The sequence below is a fragment of the Hippopotamus amphibius genome, chromosome 11 (assembly GCF_030028045.1).
Source record: "Hippopotamus amphibius kiboko isolate mHipAmp2 chromosome 11, mHipAmp2.hap2, whole genome shotgun sequence".
In the NCBI taxonomy this organism is placed as follows: domain Eukaryota; kingdom Metazoa; phylum Chordata; class Mammalia; order Artiodactyla; family Hippopotamidae; genus Hippopotamus; species Hippopotamus amphibius.
The window spans coordinates 67,028,818-67,047,615 of record NC_080196.1 but is presented as its reverse complement, the minus strand read 5'-3'; the positions used below and the strand labels follow the sequence as shown (position 1 = coordinate 67,047,615).

At 33.1% G+C, this 18,798-nt stretch overlaps 1 protein-coding gene across 7 annotated transcripts in view; it reads right to left on the bottom strand.

The window, feature by feature from the left end:
* Nucleotides 1-18,798, bottom strand: part of TRAPPC8 (trafficking protein particle complex subunit 8) — an 81,550-nt gene that overhangs the window by 24,972 nt on the left and 37,780 nt on the right. For all 7 annotated transcript variants that reach the window (XM_057698425.1, XM_057698421.1, XM_057698423.1 and 4 more), the window contains 8 exons: nucleotides 16,391-16,522; nucleotides 12,258-12,482; nucleotides 11,228-11,336; nucleotides 10,025-10,219; nucleotides 9,475-9,605; nucleotides 6,129-6,203; nucleotides 5,497-5,623; nucleotides 3,395-3,549 (listed from right to left, as the gene is read on the bottom strand). In XM_057698425.1, coding sequence (XP_057554408.1) covers nucleotides 3,395-3,549; nucleotides 5,497-5,623; nucleotides 6,129-6,203; nucleotides 9,475-9,605; nucleotides 10,025-10,219; nucleotides 11,228-11,336; nucleotides 12,258-12,482; nucleotides 16,391-16,522 — 1,149 coding nt within the window. The remainder of the gene's footprint in view (nucleotides 1-3,394; nucleotides 3,550-5,496; nucleotides 5,624-6,128; nucleotides 6,204-9,474; nucleotides 9,606-10,024; nucleotides 10,220-11,227; nucleotides 11,337-12,257; nucleotides 12,483-16,390; nucleotides 16,523-18,798) is intronic.

The following is an 18,798-nucleotide window of genomic DNA, read 5'->3' as shown; positions in this document are numbered from 1 at the left end:
CTTCACAAGCTTTTTGGTTTAATCAACTGAACACCAATTGTTATTATGAAGAACGAGAGGTTCTCTGCTCTAAAATACCCTCTTCAGGGAGAAATGCACCTTTAACAATAAAATTTAAAAACAAAACAAAACCACTATGGTATGCGAGAGGCAAGGTTAAGAACAGAACCAGCAGTAACAAAAACAAGATGAATGTAAATTTAAAGACTGCTGAGTTAAATAGAATTTAAAGTCAAACATCATCTGGTTCAACTTTCCTCATTTTTTAAGCGAAGAAACTTTCCAAGAGCAGATAATTAGAGATGGGCTTAGACAAAGGCTGAAAAGCTGAACTCTATCCTTAACAATGTGTGCCTGAGAAGCACTGCACTTAAAAACCATTGGTACATTTAATAGTCTTAATAACTGAAGAACATTTAACTGATATAGTATAATAAAAACCATAAGCTAGTAGAATCTATAAAAACTGAGTATTTTGGTATGCTCTACTGACTTCTCTCAAAACGTTAACCAGAGAGGTCAGAATCTCCCCTCTTGCAAGTAAGCTCCAGCAAATTCTTACATGTACCATCCTAAGCAAAATGTTTCTTAGTGACTTCTAAACTACAATGGGATTGAATAGCCCTAAAATAATATTTGGATCCCAACTCATTTCATCTTCAGTCTCAAAACTCCTAGCTAAGGCAATGCAATCCTAATAAAAATTCCAATTTTTATTACTATATTATTGTGGGAAGAACTTGACAAACTTGGACAAAAGTGGTACAAGAAAAAAATTATTATGAGTAGGCCTTGGCTTGCCAAATTAAAAAAAGATGGTAAAACAGAAGTATGGCATTGACACAAAAAGAGAAGAGGAAATGTCAAGAACAGGTATCATCCAGGTAATATACTTCCAGGTAATATACTAGAAAAATGGGTAATTTCAGGATATCAGTAATATTAGAAAGATGTCATAATGAGTTGTCAATACTCAATTAATGGTAATTGGAACCAGAAACAAAGTTTGATTCCTACCCTCCTGACATTCAGAGAGTATATTCCCTTGGATTTCAAAAAAAAACCACACACATTAAAAAATAAAACTATAAAAGTTCTGACTAGGGAAATCTCTGTAAGTAAATATAAAACTTAGAAGCAACCAAGTAAAGGACTATCAGTTAAGAATGATTTCATATAAGTTAAAAATCTTTAAAATCAAAGTTAAAGTATGTGCAAATATTTATCAACCAGAAACTAGCACTGACATCAGTCTCTAAGTATGTTATTTGCCCTACGCAACTCTTTAAATGCAACATAATTAAGCAAGTGTAAAATCTGGGCAAAATACATACAGCTCAACAATACCTTTCCCTCCACACACATCACCATTTTCACGAGCATGTTACCTATCCCACCACTATAGGTATAGGATTAGTGCCCATAAAATCATCCAATAAGAAAAAGGAAGTAACACCCAATTACAGGGTATGATATGGACTTACAGAAGAAAAAAATCATATGGACAAAAAAAAAAAATGAAGACCAACCAACCTTATTAGTTATCAAAGAAATGCCATTTTCCCCCAATCTGATTTGAAAATGTTTAAAAAAAACCAACCAAAACCCCCAAAATCTGATAGTATCCAGCATGGCACAGAAGTGAGGCAATGGGCACTGTCATTCTGCAGGAAAAGTGTCAGTTCCTACAGCCTTGCTGGAGGTAATTTTCTAGTATATTGCACAATGGACCTCCAGCAATTCCATGTCTAAAAGTCTAGTCTAAAGCAGAACATGGGCAAAATATATACATAATAATGTTTACTGCAGAACTGTCAGTAACTGTGAAAACCTAGAACCACACCCATCAATATATAAATGATTAAAATACATTATATCTAAATAAAAGAATACCTCATGTAGCTGTTAAAAAAGAATTTTTACTGATTGAAAACAAAAACCAAGTTTTGTTGTTAAAGACAAAAAAGTGGGGCTTCCCTGGTGGCGCAATGGTTAAGAATCCGCCTGCCAATGCAGGTGACACAGGTCTGATCCCTGGACGGGGAAGATCCCACATGCCACGGAGCAACTAAGCCCGTGTGCCACAACTACTGAGCCCACATGGCACAACTAATGAAGCCCTCACGTCTAGAGCCTGTGCTCTGCAACGAGAAGCCACCATAATGAGAAGCCCACACGCCACAACGAAGCATAGACCCTGCTCACAACTAGAGAAAGCCCGTGCACAGCAACAAAGACCCAATGCAGCCGATAAACTGATTTAATAAAAAAAAAAAAAAGACAAAAAAGCAAGTCACAGGATAAAATATGCAGTATGATGACTAAAAATATACGTAAGTGATGTTTCTCTTTTCAGAGAGAAACATCACTTTGTTAGGTATCACTGGTGCTTACTGAAGGTGAATGACTAAGCTTCTAACTCCCCTACTAGGGAAACCTGGGGATGCAAGAGGAAGGCCCTCCTTCCAGTGTTGACACTTATACTTCATGGTTGTGCCATTGGCCTGACTCTCAGGTAGACACCTGACTCAAGGTGGGCCATAGTTCTCTCCTAGAAACTTAAAACTTGCAATGAATGGGCACAAAGACCAGAAGTTGCGAGACTAAATAAAGTCATATCAAAAGTAATGCTTTCTAAAGTCTTTGCAAATTCCCTGGAGCTGCTGAGTCCTTATTCTTCCTTGAGACTTACTGTTCTATACTTTAGTTTCCATGAGATATTCCAAAATCCTTCAAACTAAATAATGTGGTGGGAAGGGTGTTAATGCTACCTAGCATCAGTTTCTATCTCTTGCAACTAAAAGATGGCATGAAAGTGTGATAGGGTGGGATACAAAGAAAGTGAAGGGAACACTGCTTTTATTCATATACTTACCTATATCGCTTACATTTTTTATAAGAATTAACTCCTGTGCTATTTTTATATCTTACCCAGAAAGAGCCATTGATTTTAATAACAACCAAAGTGTTCTTTTAGAAGTTTTTTCCCAACTTCCATTAGATTTTGAGGATTATATCTTATAACCTGGCTGTGACTTAATAACAATTTGCATGATTAACTTATCTTTGTGAATTACATCTATTTAACATTAGCTTAACAAGATTTTTTTTTTTTTTTTTTTGGCTGCACCATACAGCATGTAGGATCCTAGTTCCCTGACCAGGGATCAAACCCACATGCCCCTACCACCCACCCCACCCCACCCCACCCCACCCCCACACAGTGGAAGCACGGAGTCTCAACCATTAGACCTCCAGGGAAGTCCCCAACAAGAATTTAAAAGTGCAATTCAATATATCAATAATCTCAAAGTCTAAAATTAATCTATCCAAAATACCATCCTTACCTTATAGGTAAATTATTAAGTCCATGAAATTTAAAAAAGTGAAATACCTCCAAGAGTGGCATTTCCTCAGTGATTATGGGATCTAGACGTCGATCAGGACCATATTTAATAGATGTTTTCTCTTCTTTTGTGTTGTTAAGTCGAGGACCTTGAATTTCTAAATCCTGTCTGCCTCGGACTGACATACTCAAGGAATGTTTTCCTGAAATAAAAAAAATCAATGCCCTAAAATAATTTGGTATGTTAACTGATATCAATTTAGCTTGAATATATGAATACTGTTATGTTTCAGATTACTTCTAGAAAAACTCTAGACAACTGCTAATTAGCATGGTTAATCAAAGAATTAAGCATATTTTATTTTCATGCTTAACAACACCTATAGCATACCACTTAATCTCTCATTTTATTAGGATTTACTTACTTTGCAGAAGGACTACACATCACTAAAAAGGAAATTTTTGAAAGCTGTATTTAACCATAATGGCTATTAACCAAAAAGATCTATCCGACAGAACAGCTATTCATATTCAAATATATATACTAACTTGAATTACTTATGGATTTTAAATAACTACATCTTAATACATTGCACAAAGAAAGTTAAAATAGTATAGGTAGCTCTCTCAAAATTAAACTCATTTAATACTCATGTGAAATTTTCCTCAAACGCTTCCACACGTTGCATGTAGGTGTGAAAAAACCCAGGGTGTACAACTATATCTCCTGCTGGAATACTCAGAGGCTTTAATGGGCTGAAGATCACCATGATACTCCCAGACCAGACACACAATGCAGCATTTCCCGTACCTCATCTGACCCACATCCCTATTAGCATTTTACGTAATAATGAACTCAAACTAAAACTTCATAAAAATTCTGCTATAATATGCAATTTATTTTAATAGTTAATTCAGGGTCTCCTCCCACTAATGTCATAAAATAATATATGTTATTTATTAATGCATGTATTTGGCACCTTAAATGAAGCCATTAGCTATAATTTATTGGCAACCATAACTTGGTGGTACTAGATTAAAATCCTAGGTAGGTACAGTGGGAAAGGAAAGAATCTTCAAAAAGTTTTTAACCCTCAGTTAATTTACTTAAAATATTCAAAAATTATCAAGATTATTTATAAAAGAACCTTGTCTGGTGCTTGTCAACCAAGAATTACACATATACTACTAAAATGCAGAATAGCAGTCAACTTTATTGTCAGTTTTTGGTTTATAATTTTTGAATTCTTACAGATTCCTTCCACTTCTGAATACTTTTAAAAAAAAATGTTTTATTGAATTATCCTAGATATGTAGGCAAGTAGAAATATCCAACTGAAGGTTAAAAGGACCAACAAATTTTCCAAGTGTTCCCAAAAGATTTCCTGATATTAATAATCAGCTTTTGTAAATGCTAAATTCAAGTCTGCCAATGACTATTAATTAAAAAATAAATAATACAACTTAGCTACTAAAATGAAGAGACAGAAGTGAGGGATTTTATAGTAAACCCTCTAGCATCTTGTCAGCTTAAACTCAAATAACTACATATAACATATTAAAAGGTAATATTAGAAGGGTTTTCTGAAATTAAAGGGAAAAAACAGGCAAACCATGTTAAACATATAACTGGCAGTTTTACTCTTCAAAATTATGTAAAATTTATCATCTGGGGCACCAAGAATATCAGCTTAATTCTAAATCCTACTCTTTTTAACAAAACAGATGACAGAATTTAAGGTGTTTCACATCCAATGATGTGAAAACACTGGTCTTTCATTTGCTCTACGTTTCTATAAATATTCAAAAAACAGCCTATACTAAGACGATGTTTGTATTAGCAGCAGGCATCTCAACCAATGGTTATATATACTTAGTTAGAATTTACTAAATTTGGATCAATAACAAAAAAAGAAAAATACATACGGTAGAACCAAAGAATCATCAAAAATACAACAGAAGGGAACAAAGTTGTTTATTTTTGAAGCAATGGCAGAGTTAAAAATAATCCAAATTATTCATTCTTTCATCTGATTAAATGCCTTTATTAATCATACATTAAAACTATTTTTAAAATATCTCATTTTTCATTTTATTCTATGGAGATTTAATTATTAGTTTCTAATTGTTTAGCAATGCTATAGCTTTACCTGTGTGACATCCAGGAAGAGCACCAATGCCATCTACTGTCATGGAGCCCTGAATAGTGCCAAGATTATAAACAACTCCCAGAATATGCAGCTCCCCTATGTGATGGGGAAAGAGCTTTAGCCTTGCCTGTGAAGATATTTAAGTCACTCTTATTATCTGTTTACAGAATATCTTAAATAATGCAATACCTGAACTCCATAATATTGCAGAAATATCAATATAAACTCATGACCTAAACTTAATTAATAATCAATTGATTTTTCTTACTGAATAGTATTTTCTTCAAAAGAAATTTTCTAAATTCAACAATTATAGGTCTGGATCCTCATCAATACTATTAATAAAAACCAAAATATTCTGGTCAACCAAATATCAAATGAAATTACAATACTCATCCCAAGAAGAAAGCAAAAGCTTTTTTCACCAGGCTTCTTAGGAAATTAATAAACTAAAGACCACTGTAAACCTACTTTCCCAACCAATTTATTCCTGTGCAATTCCAGTTTCCTAATATTCCAAATTTTAGTTTTTAAGAAAACTGGAATATAAACAAACTGAAAAAATGGATTTTTAAAATTTGCTTTCATGTTACTTTTAGAAAGGCTTGACAGAAAAATAATAAAACAATTACCACTTTAGATTCTTCACTATTAATTAAGAATTCTGAAATAACTTCAGTTCCAATCATTTCAGGTTCACCTTTTACCTGAAAAGTAAATTATGTAAAATATACATTCTAATGAGTAAAGTATCCGATTATTAACATTTTTATACATCGATACTTAAGAACAATAACAATAGTTATAGTTAGCATTTATTAGGTTTTCACTATGTGCTAAGCAATATGCAAAGTGCTTTGTTTTCACACCTACAGTAAATTGCAAAGTGCTTTGTTTTCACATCTGCAGTAAAGTCAGGCAGTAGTAGGCACTTAATATATTTTATTTTCATTTCATTCAGTCCAATTCAACTGCAGAGGATAAGTGATCTAATCAAAGTCACAGTCACCAAGAAGATAAAACATCAAAAGATAAAGTTCAGGTGCTCATCGTCCAAAAAATGGCCAAAATGGCTCTTTAATTTAATTTTGCAATAAGAGCAAATTTTTTCATCTTTTACTCTGACCAGCCTCTTTTTCGAAATTGGCTAATTACACACAGAAAAAGTAATGACAGCTTAAATAGGATATATAAGATTGGTGGACAATAAGGGCAGTGGGAGAGAGCAAAAAAGGCCTGTCTCTTCCAAAAGCAGAGCTAACTGGCTCACACTGGGGATAAACTTGATCCTCAGAAACCCTGTTTAACTTTTACCATGAAATTAGTTATTTGACACAAGAAATAAAAACTATATTTCCCTAAATTCCAGTTCAGCATCTTAGTCCATCACCAGTAGAAGTTCATGAAGAAACCCAAAGAGTTTGAAATTTACAGAAAAAAATGCACCTTCATTACATACACAATGACAATTTTAACTTAACTTTAACAAACCTCATTTAAAATCTACTATCTTGAACATACTCACATACTTAAAAAACTAATAGATCTTTTAAAAAAACTTTTCTAAGAGCGAACAATTTATACTCTTCTAATTTGTATTCCAGGCATCCAAAAAACATCAGAAAAACTACTGAGGTTGCAAAATTCAAGTCAGAACAGAGCCTGGGAAACCTCAATCTTTCAAAACTTCACAATGAGTATAAATGATCACAAAATGTCTTCAATGAATTTAAGCAGCAAGACTTAATAAGACAATCTTTAAAAAAATGTAAACACTTCAAGAGAAATAGTTCAAATAATTTACAGTTAGTATAACAGACATCTTTCAAGTTCTCCCTTTATAAAGCATCACCAAAATAATGGGATATTTCCCATTTTAAAAATAATTTTTACCACATTATTAAAGCATACAGCAAAGTAGTATGAAAAAGTAAAAGTTACATAATAGATGTTGGTGAATAACAAATAAGTAAAAAAAATGTATTTGCTCAAGTTATTTCTGTTACAATCAGCTGGCTAACAAAATTTCTTGCCTCAAAAGTAACTATCTTAAATATATAAAGAAATCATTACATACATACATAAGAAAAAGATAAATATAAATAAAAGTTATGACAATTCACAAAAGAAGAAATACAAATACAAGAACTTTAACTTCACTAGAAATCAATAAGATGGAAAATAAAATACTAAGATGGCATTTTTGTTACCTATAAAATTGAGTTTTTTTTAAAATAAGTAAGAATACTTAATCTTTCAAAGATGAGATACCCAACCCCATACGCTGCTGATGCAAAGTTTGTTGGTATGACCTTTTGGGAAACCAAGAGTATTAAAATATTTATTCCCTAAAATATTCTAACTTCATGCCTAGGAATTTTTCCTACATAAGTAATCAGGATAAAAAACTATGTACCCAAATTTTCACCAATGACTTATTATGATAGTAAACAAATGAAAACTTCCAAAACTACTATCAATGGAGAGACAGTAGAACAGCTTACAGATCATTCATGTTATGGAATATTATGCAAAAATGAAATATTAATATATTTAATACCAAAATATGCATATAAATAAACAGAATGAAAAAGGCAATATACATAATATGAGAATCCCTTATATGAGGAAAAAACATACAAATGGAAATGATTAAAAAGACATACAATAAGTGTTAAAGTAGTTATTTCTAAATACTGAGAAGGCAGTGGAATCTAAGAAACAAAACAAATGAACAAACATAACAAAACAGAAACAGTTATAGACACAGAGAACAAACAGATAATTGCTGGGGGTGGTGGGGGTGGGGAAGAAACAGGCGAGGGAGATTAAGGTGTACAGACTTCCAGCTGCAAAGGAGATGAGTCACAAGAAATGTATAATGTGGGAAATGTGGTCAACAACTCTGTAACATCTTTGTATGGTGACAGATGACAACTAGACTTATCATGGTGATCATTTTGAAATATACATCAAAGAGCAAATCACTTTGTTGTGTATCAGGAACTAACACAGTGTTGTAGGTCAACTATACTTCAAAAACAAAAAAACAAATGAACTCACAGAAAAAGAGATTGGATTTGTGGTTATCAGAGGCAGGGAGAGAGGAGAAGGGGAACTGGATGAAAGAAGTCAAAAGCCACAAACTTCCAGATGTAAGATAAGATACTAGAAACGTAAGGTACAACAAGGTCATCTGGCTTCCCTGGTGGCACAGTGGTTAAGAATCCGCCTGCCAATACAGGGGACACAGGTTTGATCTCTGGTCTGGGAAGATCCCACATGCTGCAGAGCAATTAAGCCCGTGTGCCAGAACTACTGAGCCCACGTGCCACAACTACTGAAGCCAGCGTGCCTAGAGCCCATGCTCTGCAACAAGAGAAGCCACAGTAATGAGAATCCTGCGTACCACAACGAAGAGTAGCCCCCGCTGGCCGAGAATAGAGAAAATCCGCACGCAGCAATGGAGACCCAACGCAACCAATAAATAAATAAATAAAATTTTTTAAAAACACGTAAGGTACAGCATAATAAATATAACTAACACTGCTGTATATTACATAAGAAACTTGTTGAGAGAAAATCCTAAGTGTTCTCATCACAAGGAAAATTTTTTTTTCTATTTCTTTAATTTTGTATCTATATAAGATGACAGAGGCTCAGTAAACTTACTGTGATAACCATTCCTTGAGGTATGTTGTACACCTTAACTTATACAATGCTGTATGTCAGTTATATCTCAAAATACTAGAAGAAATAAATACTGAGAAGACAGAACAGTTTTACTCCTATCCTTATCTTCTTCTGTACTCTCAATTTTCAACAATAAGCATATATCATACTTTTTGCAACTAGGGAAAATAAGCATAAAAAAGAATAACTTCAGCTCACTGAACAGAAAGAACTTAAAATGCTACTACAGCATCTGTTAGACTATTACTGAAACATGCTTATTACAAATACCTTTTAACAACTTACTAGTTCTTTAACTTCTTCATCATCCTTTCCACTGACATCTTTAGGTTGAAACTTCCACAGCAATGACAAATCAGTCAACAAAAGTGGAACTTTCAAAGGGTTTCTAAAAGCCACTTCCACTGTTATGGGCTCTATAAAAGAAAGGCCTAAATTAATAACTTTAATAAACCCCACATATCACTCTATGCTTCAATTCTCTGAACACACCTTGCTTTCACAGCTCTGCATTTCTCCCTAGACTGCCCTTTATCACCTTCTAAATGTCCATTTATTCAGGATCCAATTTTAAAATTATCTTCTCTAGAAGACTTCCCCAATTTCTCTGTACCAAAGAATGCCATTCTGTCTTCTATATTCCAAAAGCACATTGCATATTTCTGTATTAAAGCCCCCACTGCTTGGTTTTATAAACATGGCTCACTAAATTATGAGTATTCAATTTACTTTTGCACCCCCAGCTTCTAGTCATATTTGGCATGTAAAAAATTATCTTGAAAATGCTGTAAGCAAAACAAATAAAAAACCATGAACAGAAATTCAGGTATATCACCTTCCACAACTGCAAGCGGAAATCTTGAGTTATCTGAATAACTGTTCAAACAGTATTGCGTGGGGTAGAAGCTGGATGGAAGTACTCCTCTGTTAACCACAGACACAACTTGTTCCTCAAGTTCTCGCCACTGCTGAGAGGATTCAGAGTCATATTCTTGATCAAGACTTACATGAGTAGCTGCTTGCTTTTCACCTTAAAAAAAAAAAAAAGAAAAAAGTGTCACTGTTAAATACACATATTAACACCTGTCTTCAAATGAAATATATTTTAAATAAAAAGCTAAGGTATTCAAATAAACACATATACCATTCTTGCCTATTTCCAATTACCTGAGAGAAAAATTTCCTCTTAGTAATTGTAGCCTAATTGGAACTTAACTTATATCAATGCTTTATCCCTTCCTACTCTGAAAGAATACATTTTCCTAGTCGTCCACAATTTTATATGAAATACTTCAAACATGAACAATGCATGGAGAATAACACTAGTATACCAAAATTTAACAAATGTCGACTTTGTTATATGATCCCAAATTTTATTAAAAAATACCTATTACAGATACAGCAGACGTCCTTAAGCTCCAATTAAAAAGGCTCAGAATTACAAAGTTTACTTTAACATGTGTAAAGACTGAATATACTTATACTTTTGGCCCAGGACTGCCATTCTAAGGCTTAATACTAAGGAAATAATCCTATATTTTTAAAAAGTCTTACAACAAGAACAGCATGATACTGGCAACTGTTCACTGAATCTGTGTACATTTGAAATTTCCCACAATAAAATGTTAAGACAAATTTTATCCACAAAGATGTCCATTACAACTTAGATTTTACATAAGCAAAAAGATGAAAACAATCTATATAACAAGCATAAGTTAAAAATACTTTATATGTACTGAATGGAATATCTTAGGGCCATTAAAAATGCTTACCCAGATTATGTAATAACATGAGAATTCTTTATATTATGTGAGAAAAGTCATTGTAAGTACAGCTATTTTGTTGTTACTGTTTTTAGTTTTTAAGGCTGGAAGGAAAAACACTGAAGTAATAGTTCAGGTGGCAGGATGATAGATGATATGGTATGATTATTTTCAAATACTCTTGAACAACTACACATTATTTTTTAAATGGAAAAGATGAAAAAACTTTTTTTTAAAAGTCACTAGGTAACAAAGCCAAATTAAACTTTACTAACCATCTGCTGGTCGTCTGTCGTGGCCAAAGAAAACCCGTGTTGCTGAACTGTTAATATATGGTAAAGGAAGCTGCGGTAAAGGACCATCTGGTGATAGCTGACTTACATTCTAGGAAAAAATACAAAATAACAGTTTTTGAGAAAACTTCATTATCTTCAAAATGTGCTCCCTCATTTTTTAATATACAAGGTACTAAAAACATGTTAAGTAAGAATATTAATTACTAGTTTTACTTAATATATAAATAGTCATAAAATTTTATAACTGGGAAGAACCTTAGGTATCATTTATTCTGTCCAAGAGAATCTCCCTAAGGTTACTCAGCTAGTTGGTTCTCTCTGGTGTTACACCTCCAAATATTATTTTTGTATGTATTTTACCTGGATTCATTATAGCATCCTATCTGTCAAAATTCTTACCCCTAAGATTTCAAATTAATAAAGTATAAAAGGGTAATTATATATTGCAGGACACATAAATATTTACTATTCATGGGCCTTGAGGAAAAAATTATAACTTTCCATTTTTTTCATAAGACAATGCTTTAAATTTACTATTCTCCTGTCTCAGTGAAATGTTTTTTCTTCACATTAATTTTTCTGCATTACGTCAAAGTAATCTGTCTACCTCTCAGAGATCCATACCTCCTCATCTTTCATAGCAAAGAGAGGAATGTACTTTTTCAAAGAATGGGGAGATAATCCAATATACTACAAAACCAGTTATAATTCAAAAATACATAATGAAGAAGCAGTCCAAAAGCTCATGGCATCTTCTATTTTTGTAAGATTTCAAGTACAGACACAAATCAAATGTTTACTTGAATATTAAAATTCTCTTTTATGAGAACTGTGGAAGAACAACGCAACTCAGAGTTATGACCAAAATGCCTAGCCTGCCACACTTTATTAAGACAGATAATTATATATACTCTAATAAAACCACTTATAGGACTCCTACTAGGTAGTACTGAATATGCGTTTTGCTGAAAATAATGACAAATATCCACTCCTGAAAATAAGTGTTCACCTTGTAAACATAAAGATATTCTCTGAGGAAGGCCCCTTGCTGAGCAGCAGATTGTTTACTTTCATTGATTAAAATATGTCTAAAAGCAGAGACAGCATTGTCCAGTTGCCTAAGAGTATAGGACTGACGCCCAATGGTGAAGTTAATGTGATCCTCTGCAAGAGACCAGCCTTTTCCTTTGTAAACTTGCATGGCTTGACAATAGCAGCGCAAAGCATGTTTTTTCTGTAAGAAAATATACAAAACAAAGCATTACAATCCAAATTTCTCTGAACTGGAAAAAATATACACACGCACACACAATATCAACTACCTGGTATTAGTTCTTCCTCTAACAGAGACCGGGAAGATGAGGAAAATGAAATTAACATTAACAAAAACCCTTTTGCTAAAAACCAAGAGGTCCTCAGGCAGACAAGCAGCTGCTCTGTCCAAGGGCAAGAAGTCTGAGGAGCCAGTGATAATAGTGATTTCATGAAAAATCATCTAGGAGTTTCCAAAGCAGTAGCACATGGAGGCATGGATCAGTTAGACTTGTTAGCTTGTAGCAGTGAGCTATCTTGTGAAGCCTAAATCTTGTTATGGTCAGCTCTCTATACCACTGCACTGGGCTGAACAGTAATGTGTGTGCTAATACTGCATATGTATGAGTATATGGTATATGTGTGTACAAATATTTGTTGGTCTTGCTTGTTTGGTAGTGATGGAGTTTGGCATTCTTTTCTTCTGCCCACTGCTGCATCCTGCCACACCCATGAGCAGATACTTGGCTTTTTCTTTTCCTTTTAATAAGAGTTTTATTGAGATATAATTGATATACAACAAACTGCATATATTTAAGTATACAATTTGATATTTTTTTTCTTATTAGTCATCTATTTTACACATATTAACGTACATATGGCCATCCCGGGGTAGGATGAATTGGGAGATTGGGATCGCCAGATACTTGGCTATAATTACACATCACTGCCACCCTCTGAACGCAAACAACCTCCATTCTAAAAACGAGATTTGGTACCAAGAAAAAGGCTCCTCTCCACTAAACCTTTTGCTTCAGAGTGAATTCTTACACCCACTCCCCTCTCCAGGGTAGATTTGCAAATTCTGTACTATGTTTAACCAGAATTGTTCATTTTTTTAGGAAATGTTTTCTTGATAAAGAGATAATGAAAGCAAATCAAAATCATCTGCCACTTGATAGCATGCAATAAGAAGAACACAGATTCTCTTTTGTGATATTCCTACAATGATACCCGAGTTGAATCTCAGGATGAGGAAACATCAGATAAGCCGAAACTGAGGGACATTCTACAAAATAACTGGCCTATAATTGTCAGAAGTGTCAACATCATAAATGTCAAAGTATCCTTCTGAACAGGATCCTTAACTACAAAGGACACTTAGCGGGCAACTATCAAAACCTGAATGGGGTCTAAGGATTAGATAGTGGTACTGTATTAGTACTAAGTTCTTGATTTTCATTGTTGTTTTATGGTAATACAGGAGAAAAAATTTTGTTTCTAGGAAATAGAAAATATGTCCTAAAGTACTGGGGGGTACTGGGGTACCAAGTAGACAACTTAACTCTCAAATGGCTTGGGTAAACAAAAATTTCTTACCTGGACTTGTAATTTTTTATAAGTTTGAGATTATTTCAAAAATAATGTTTAAGTGATGTTTCTTTAAAAAAACAAGAAACTCAATTTCCATATTGCATTTAGTAAAGGAACACAGATACTCAACCTTAAACACTGAGAGATACAGAGAAACAAACGTGTCCAAAAGTGTCACATTCAAGTGCATTTTTTAGGACCTCTTGGAAAAGCATCTAAAGAAATTTAAGAAGTAACAAGGATTTAAAGTCTGCCTTTTGAAGTAAGAATAGAAAAACTGCCCAGGGTATACTGGGCACAAACACAAACACCTTCTCCAGCACTTTCTTAATTATTTTTTTTTTACTGTAAAAATCTCTTATAATGTCAATTCTCTATTTTTAAATACCTTTTACATGTTCATATGCTTAATGAAAAAAATTGAAGTATAAAAAAATTTCCGGGGACAAGATAAGCAATTCAGCATGAACTCACTGAGAAATGACATTATTATATATATAATCTCCTCTATGCTCCTCACTCATCCCTTCCAACACACACACCTGTTTTTTATGGAAACATCAGTCAGAATTATGTGCTCTATGAGTGTCCTATCTTTCAAGGAAGATACTGTTCTTGACCAACTTCAATGGGACATATATTTGCTTTTCCAATAGGTCTTCATTACCAGTCATATTTTCAGGTTTCTACTATTTGATAAAGTGATTCCTTAGGTTCAAGGTATACAGAGAGTGGTCACAAAATGGCAAACTACCTTGGAATCATTAACTCCATAAGATAACTACAGTTAAAGATGATTATTAGGCCAGATAGCAAAAGTATCCCCACCTACCACAATGTAGTCATCTTTAACTTGTTATCCATTTCCTAGAAGCAACATGCCCTGTACTTTTAGAAGGTAAATGCAAGATCCAATGCCATCATAACCACAAATGAAACCATTCACAAAAGTGGACAAAGATGTGGGAAAAGGATGACTTATTTTTAACAGGAGATACAGAACCATTCTTAATGGGGCATATAATTTTCCTTCTAAGGAAAGAAAACCACATGCTTAACACATTTTGTAGATTTTTGAATAAACACTTTTAAGCAAAGATAAACAATGGGATAGTATGTTTTGGATGCGTTTACACTACGGAAAAAGGGCTGTGAAAAATCAGAGCTTTTTTATTTTTTTTTCCACTTCAGAACCTGAGAAATTCTAATACATAAAGTATATCAAATTATTATAAAGACTTTTAATTTTAAATATTTTTACAGTTTTGTATTTAATATAAAGCCAGTTCACATATTTTCTAATTTGCCAGTTTCCAAAAATAGAGGGAGGAACCCAATCTTGAAAAACTGGTTTTTAAAAATCATGGCAAAATAAAAAATAAATAAATAAATAAATAAATAAAAATCATGGCATTCTTACATGAAATTGAAAATAATATTTGAACACCTTTATTTCTTTGTATCTTTGAAATAACATATAATTTACAACACTGGCATGTTTTGGTTATTGCAGACTTCGAAAAATGTATGTTCATAAAAATCCATATTAACTAAATTCAAAAAAATCCTCATATTCCCTGACTAGATTAAAAAATTCCTTAAGAGACAAGACCATGTTAGTTTTACGGGTGTAAGCTCAGCTCCTAGCACAGTCCCTGGAATACAGAGATGATTACTCAACCCACACTTCTATCTATATTTACAGTAAACCACCATATCTCAACTGCTATTACCACTCCCTCCAGCTAATGCTTAAAGCACAACGGGGGCCAGAGAATCTTTCTAAATTAATAAAGATCTTTTCCAACCCAAATGTTCCTAGGGACAAGAGACAGAAGATTTCTACCCATTAAACATTTAGTAAATACCATTAAAAGACACTCTGAGAGACAACAGAAGATCAGAGTTGAAGTAGGGAGGGTTCAATTGCCTTTAAGAAGAATAAAATTCCTTAAGTGCAGTATATCTGGCCTTCACATGTATGATTTAGTTTAAGCTCACAAAAATCAGGGCAAAATTCCAAACTTTATCGATTAAAAAAAATGGAGGCTCAAAGACGTAACTTTAAAAAGTCAAGTTGCAAGTAGAAGATCAAGATTTAAACTCAGATTTGTCTAAATCCAAATCTCATGTTCTTACCAATATAACACATTATCTCAGAACAAAATTTAACTGCAATTTTAGAATTTTAAATCAAAAAATTGACAAACAGCATACATTTATAAAATAAACAAATTATAACAAATAAAAATTAAAATAAATTATTTTCTTTTTAAAGCAAATGCACTGAAATAGAGACACAGATGTAGAGAACAAGCATATGGACACCAAGTGGGGGGGGGGTGCTGGGGGTTGGGATAGGATGAATTGGGAGATTGGGAGTGCCATATATACACTACTAATAAGAAAAAAAATATCAAAATTGTACACTTTAAATATATGCAGTTTATTGTATATCAACTGTATCTCAATAAACGTTCTTAAAGAAAAACAAACAAAAAAAGCAAATGCACTCACCTGCCCTGCTTTACTAAATCGATGGCCTGCCAGTATCATATGAAATGCATATTTTCTAACCATGGGGCTCTTCATGTTTATAAAGCAATGAGCCGCCTGTTCCAAAAGAAGTGCACTTCGAAGATCAGAATCCTATTGAATGTTAAAGAAAAAGAAGGTTAATTTCACAAAATTAAAAGAGATAATTAGTGAAAAAACATTTATTTTCTTAAAATAATAAACAGCATATGCAATGTTTAACTTAGGAATATCTGAGGGCAGAGATCAACAGACAATCCAGCCTTGATGATTCTTTCTTCCAATAAGCTAAATTTGTTTTTAAAAAAGTTCAAAAAAAGTCTCTACCATGAAATATTTTCCTTTGCTTTTCATAGAGTCAAATGCCTGGTTATGATATGCACCATGTAGTAAATCTGTGAGGAAATGCCATCCCTTTTCAAATGGCAAAAAAGAATATAAACTGGGAATTAAATACAGGTATACTGATTTAAAGGTAAACCAGAAAACGGAATACAGAAAAAAATATTCACACAACTTCTGGAAACTGATCTGTGACACACAATAACATACTTCCATCCATCCAAGAAGAAAAGAAAGATAAAACAGAATGTGTATAGATCATGAAATAATCTAATCTACTACTTTATCCTCTATAAAGTTTTACTGTACTTAAAAGGAATTCTCAGTTTTTGCTCTAGTTCAAAAGAGCTAAAATGACTGCTTTTCATTAAAAAGTCCAGAAGGCTTCCCCTTCAAAGATTATCACCGACTATTAGTACATTAGTAAATGGTACAACTCAAATTAGTTTCCACTTCAACTGACTTACAACAGAGTCTACAAAAACCACATACTGCATTTACAGCCTCACCCATAAGGACAACCCTTCAGCTGACAGAGCCATCATCACTTTACAAATAACTGAGAAAGCACTGGAGGTTGCTGATCCAGCATCAACAACATTTTCACCAAACTTTCTCTAGTTTCTCAGCTATTCTCAAGCTGAACTTACCAGGCCCTTCCATGTGTTCTGCTGCCATTATTTTCCCCAGGGAAAGTTGAAAACAGAAAACATTGACTTTAAATGCAATAATTTCAACAAATTATAGTTACATCAAAAAGTGTTCATAGACCATTGATTACTGTAACTATCTCTGCAGCAACCATAAAATTATATTAGAGCAGAAACAGATCTGAGGAAACAATCTAGAAAGCATTCAGTAAACGGTAGATTATTATCTATTTCAACCCCCTCATAACAAAAACTAAATGACCAGATGATTTTCTTAGTTAATTACATCCAAAAGCTAGTAAGTGGGAAAATTAGGAATACACAATTAACAAGCTGTTCTTAACCAAGGGTTTGCCTCAGAATTACTTGAGGAAGCTAGGGACCTTACTTATTTTTTTAGAAAAACATTTTCTTCTTAAAAAATTGTTAAATACAGCCTCTTTTTTTTTCCTTAAAGAATAAATGTTTGAAGAAAAAAAATGAGTATCTTTCTTTCCCATCTCCTGCCTCATCCAATTTGCCAGAGGTAACTACCGTTACCAACATGGTGCTGGTTTGTGTCATCTCTCTCTCCTTGTACTTATATGTTAAATACAACAGTTTTTTTTAATACTCATACTTCCTTATACATAAATGGTATTAAACAGGGTATTACCTTGCATTTCATGTTTATATCATGGACATCTTCCAAAACATCTACATCTCTTATTTCTTTTAAAGCCACACTGTATTCCATTACATAAGTGTACCATAATTTATTAAGTCTCCAATTGACTGATTTAATATTGGCACATACTTTTATTACTGCAAAAAATGCTTCAGTAAACATCTTTACAAAAAGATTTTTGAGTAGCTATACAAATATTTTTATTAGACAAGTTTTTGGAAATATAAGCGCTGAGTTAATGAAAGCTACGCACATACTTCAAATTCCAATCGACATAGCCAAACTAGTACAAACAAAAGTCATACGAGTAGTAAAAATTCCCATCAGAGAATAAGAGTTCATTTTCTACTCAGCCAAAAATCATTTTTTAATAATTTTATCGTTTTCATAAAAGATACATACATTTCTTTAATAAGGCTGTTCATCTTCCATATGTTTAAGGGTCTTTGTACTTTTACTGCGAATTGCCTGTTTATGCCCATTTGTGAATAGGTTGTTGTGATTATCTGGTTTGTAAGAGCCCTTTGTACACTTAATCAATATTAGGCCTTTGTCATACATTTGCAAATAGTATTTCCCAGTTTTGACATGAAAGAGTCTATTCTTTAGTAGTCAAACATACTATCTTTGCTTTTATGGCTTCAAAATATTGCATCAAACTAAGAAAGAGTGTTATCATTCCTAGATTTTTTTTAAAAATGCTCTCCCACATTTTCTTCAGGTTGTTCATT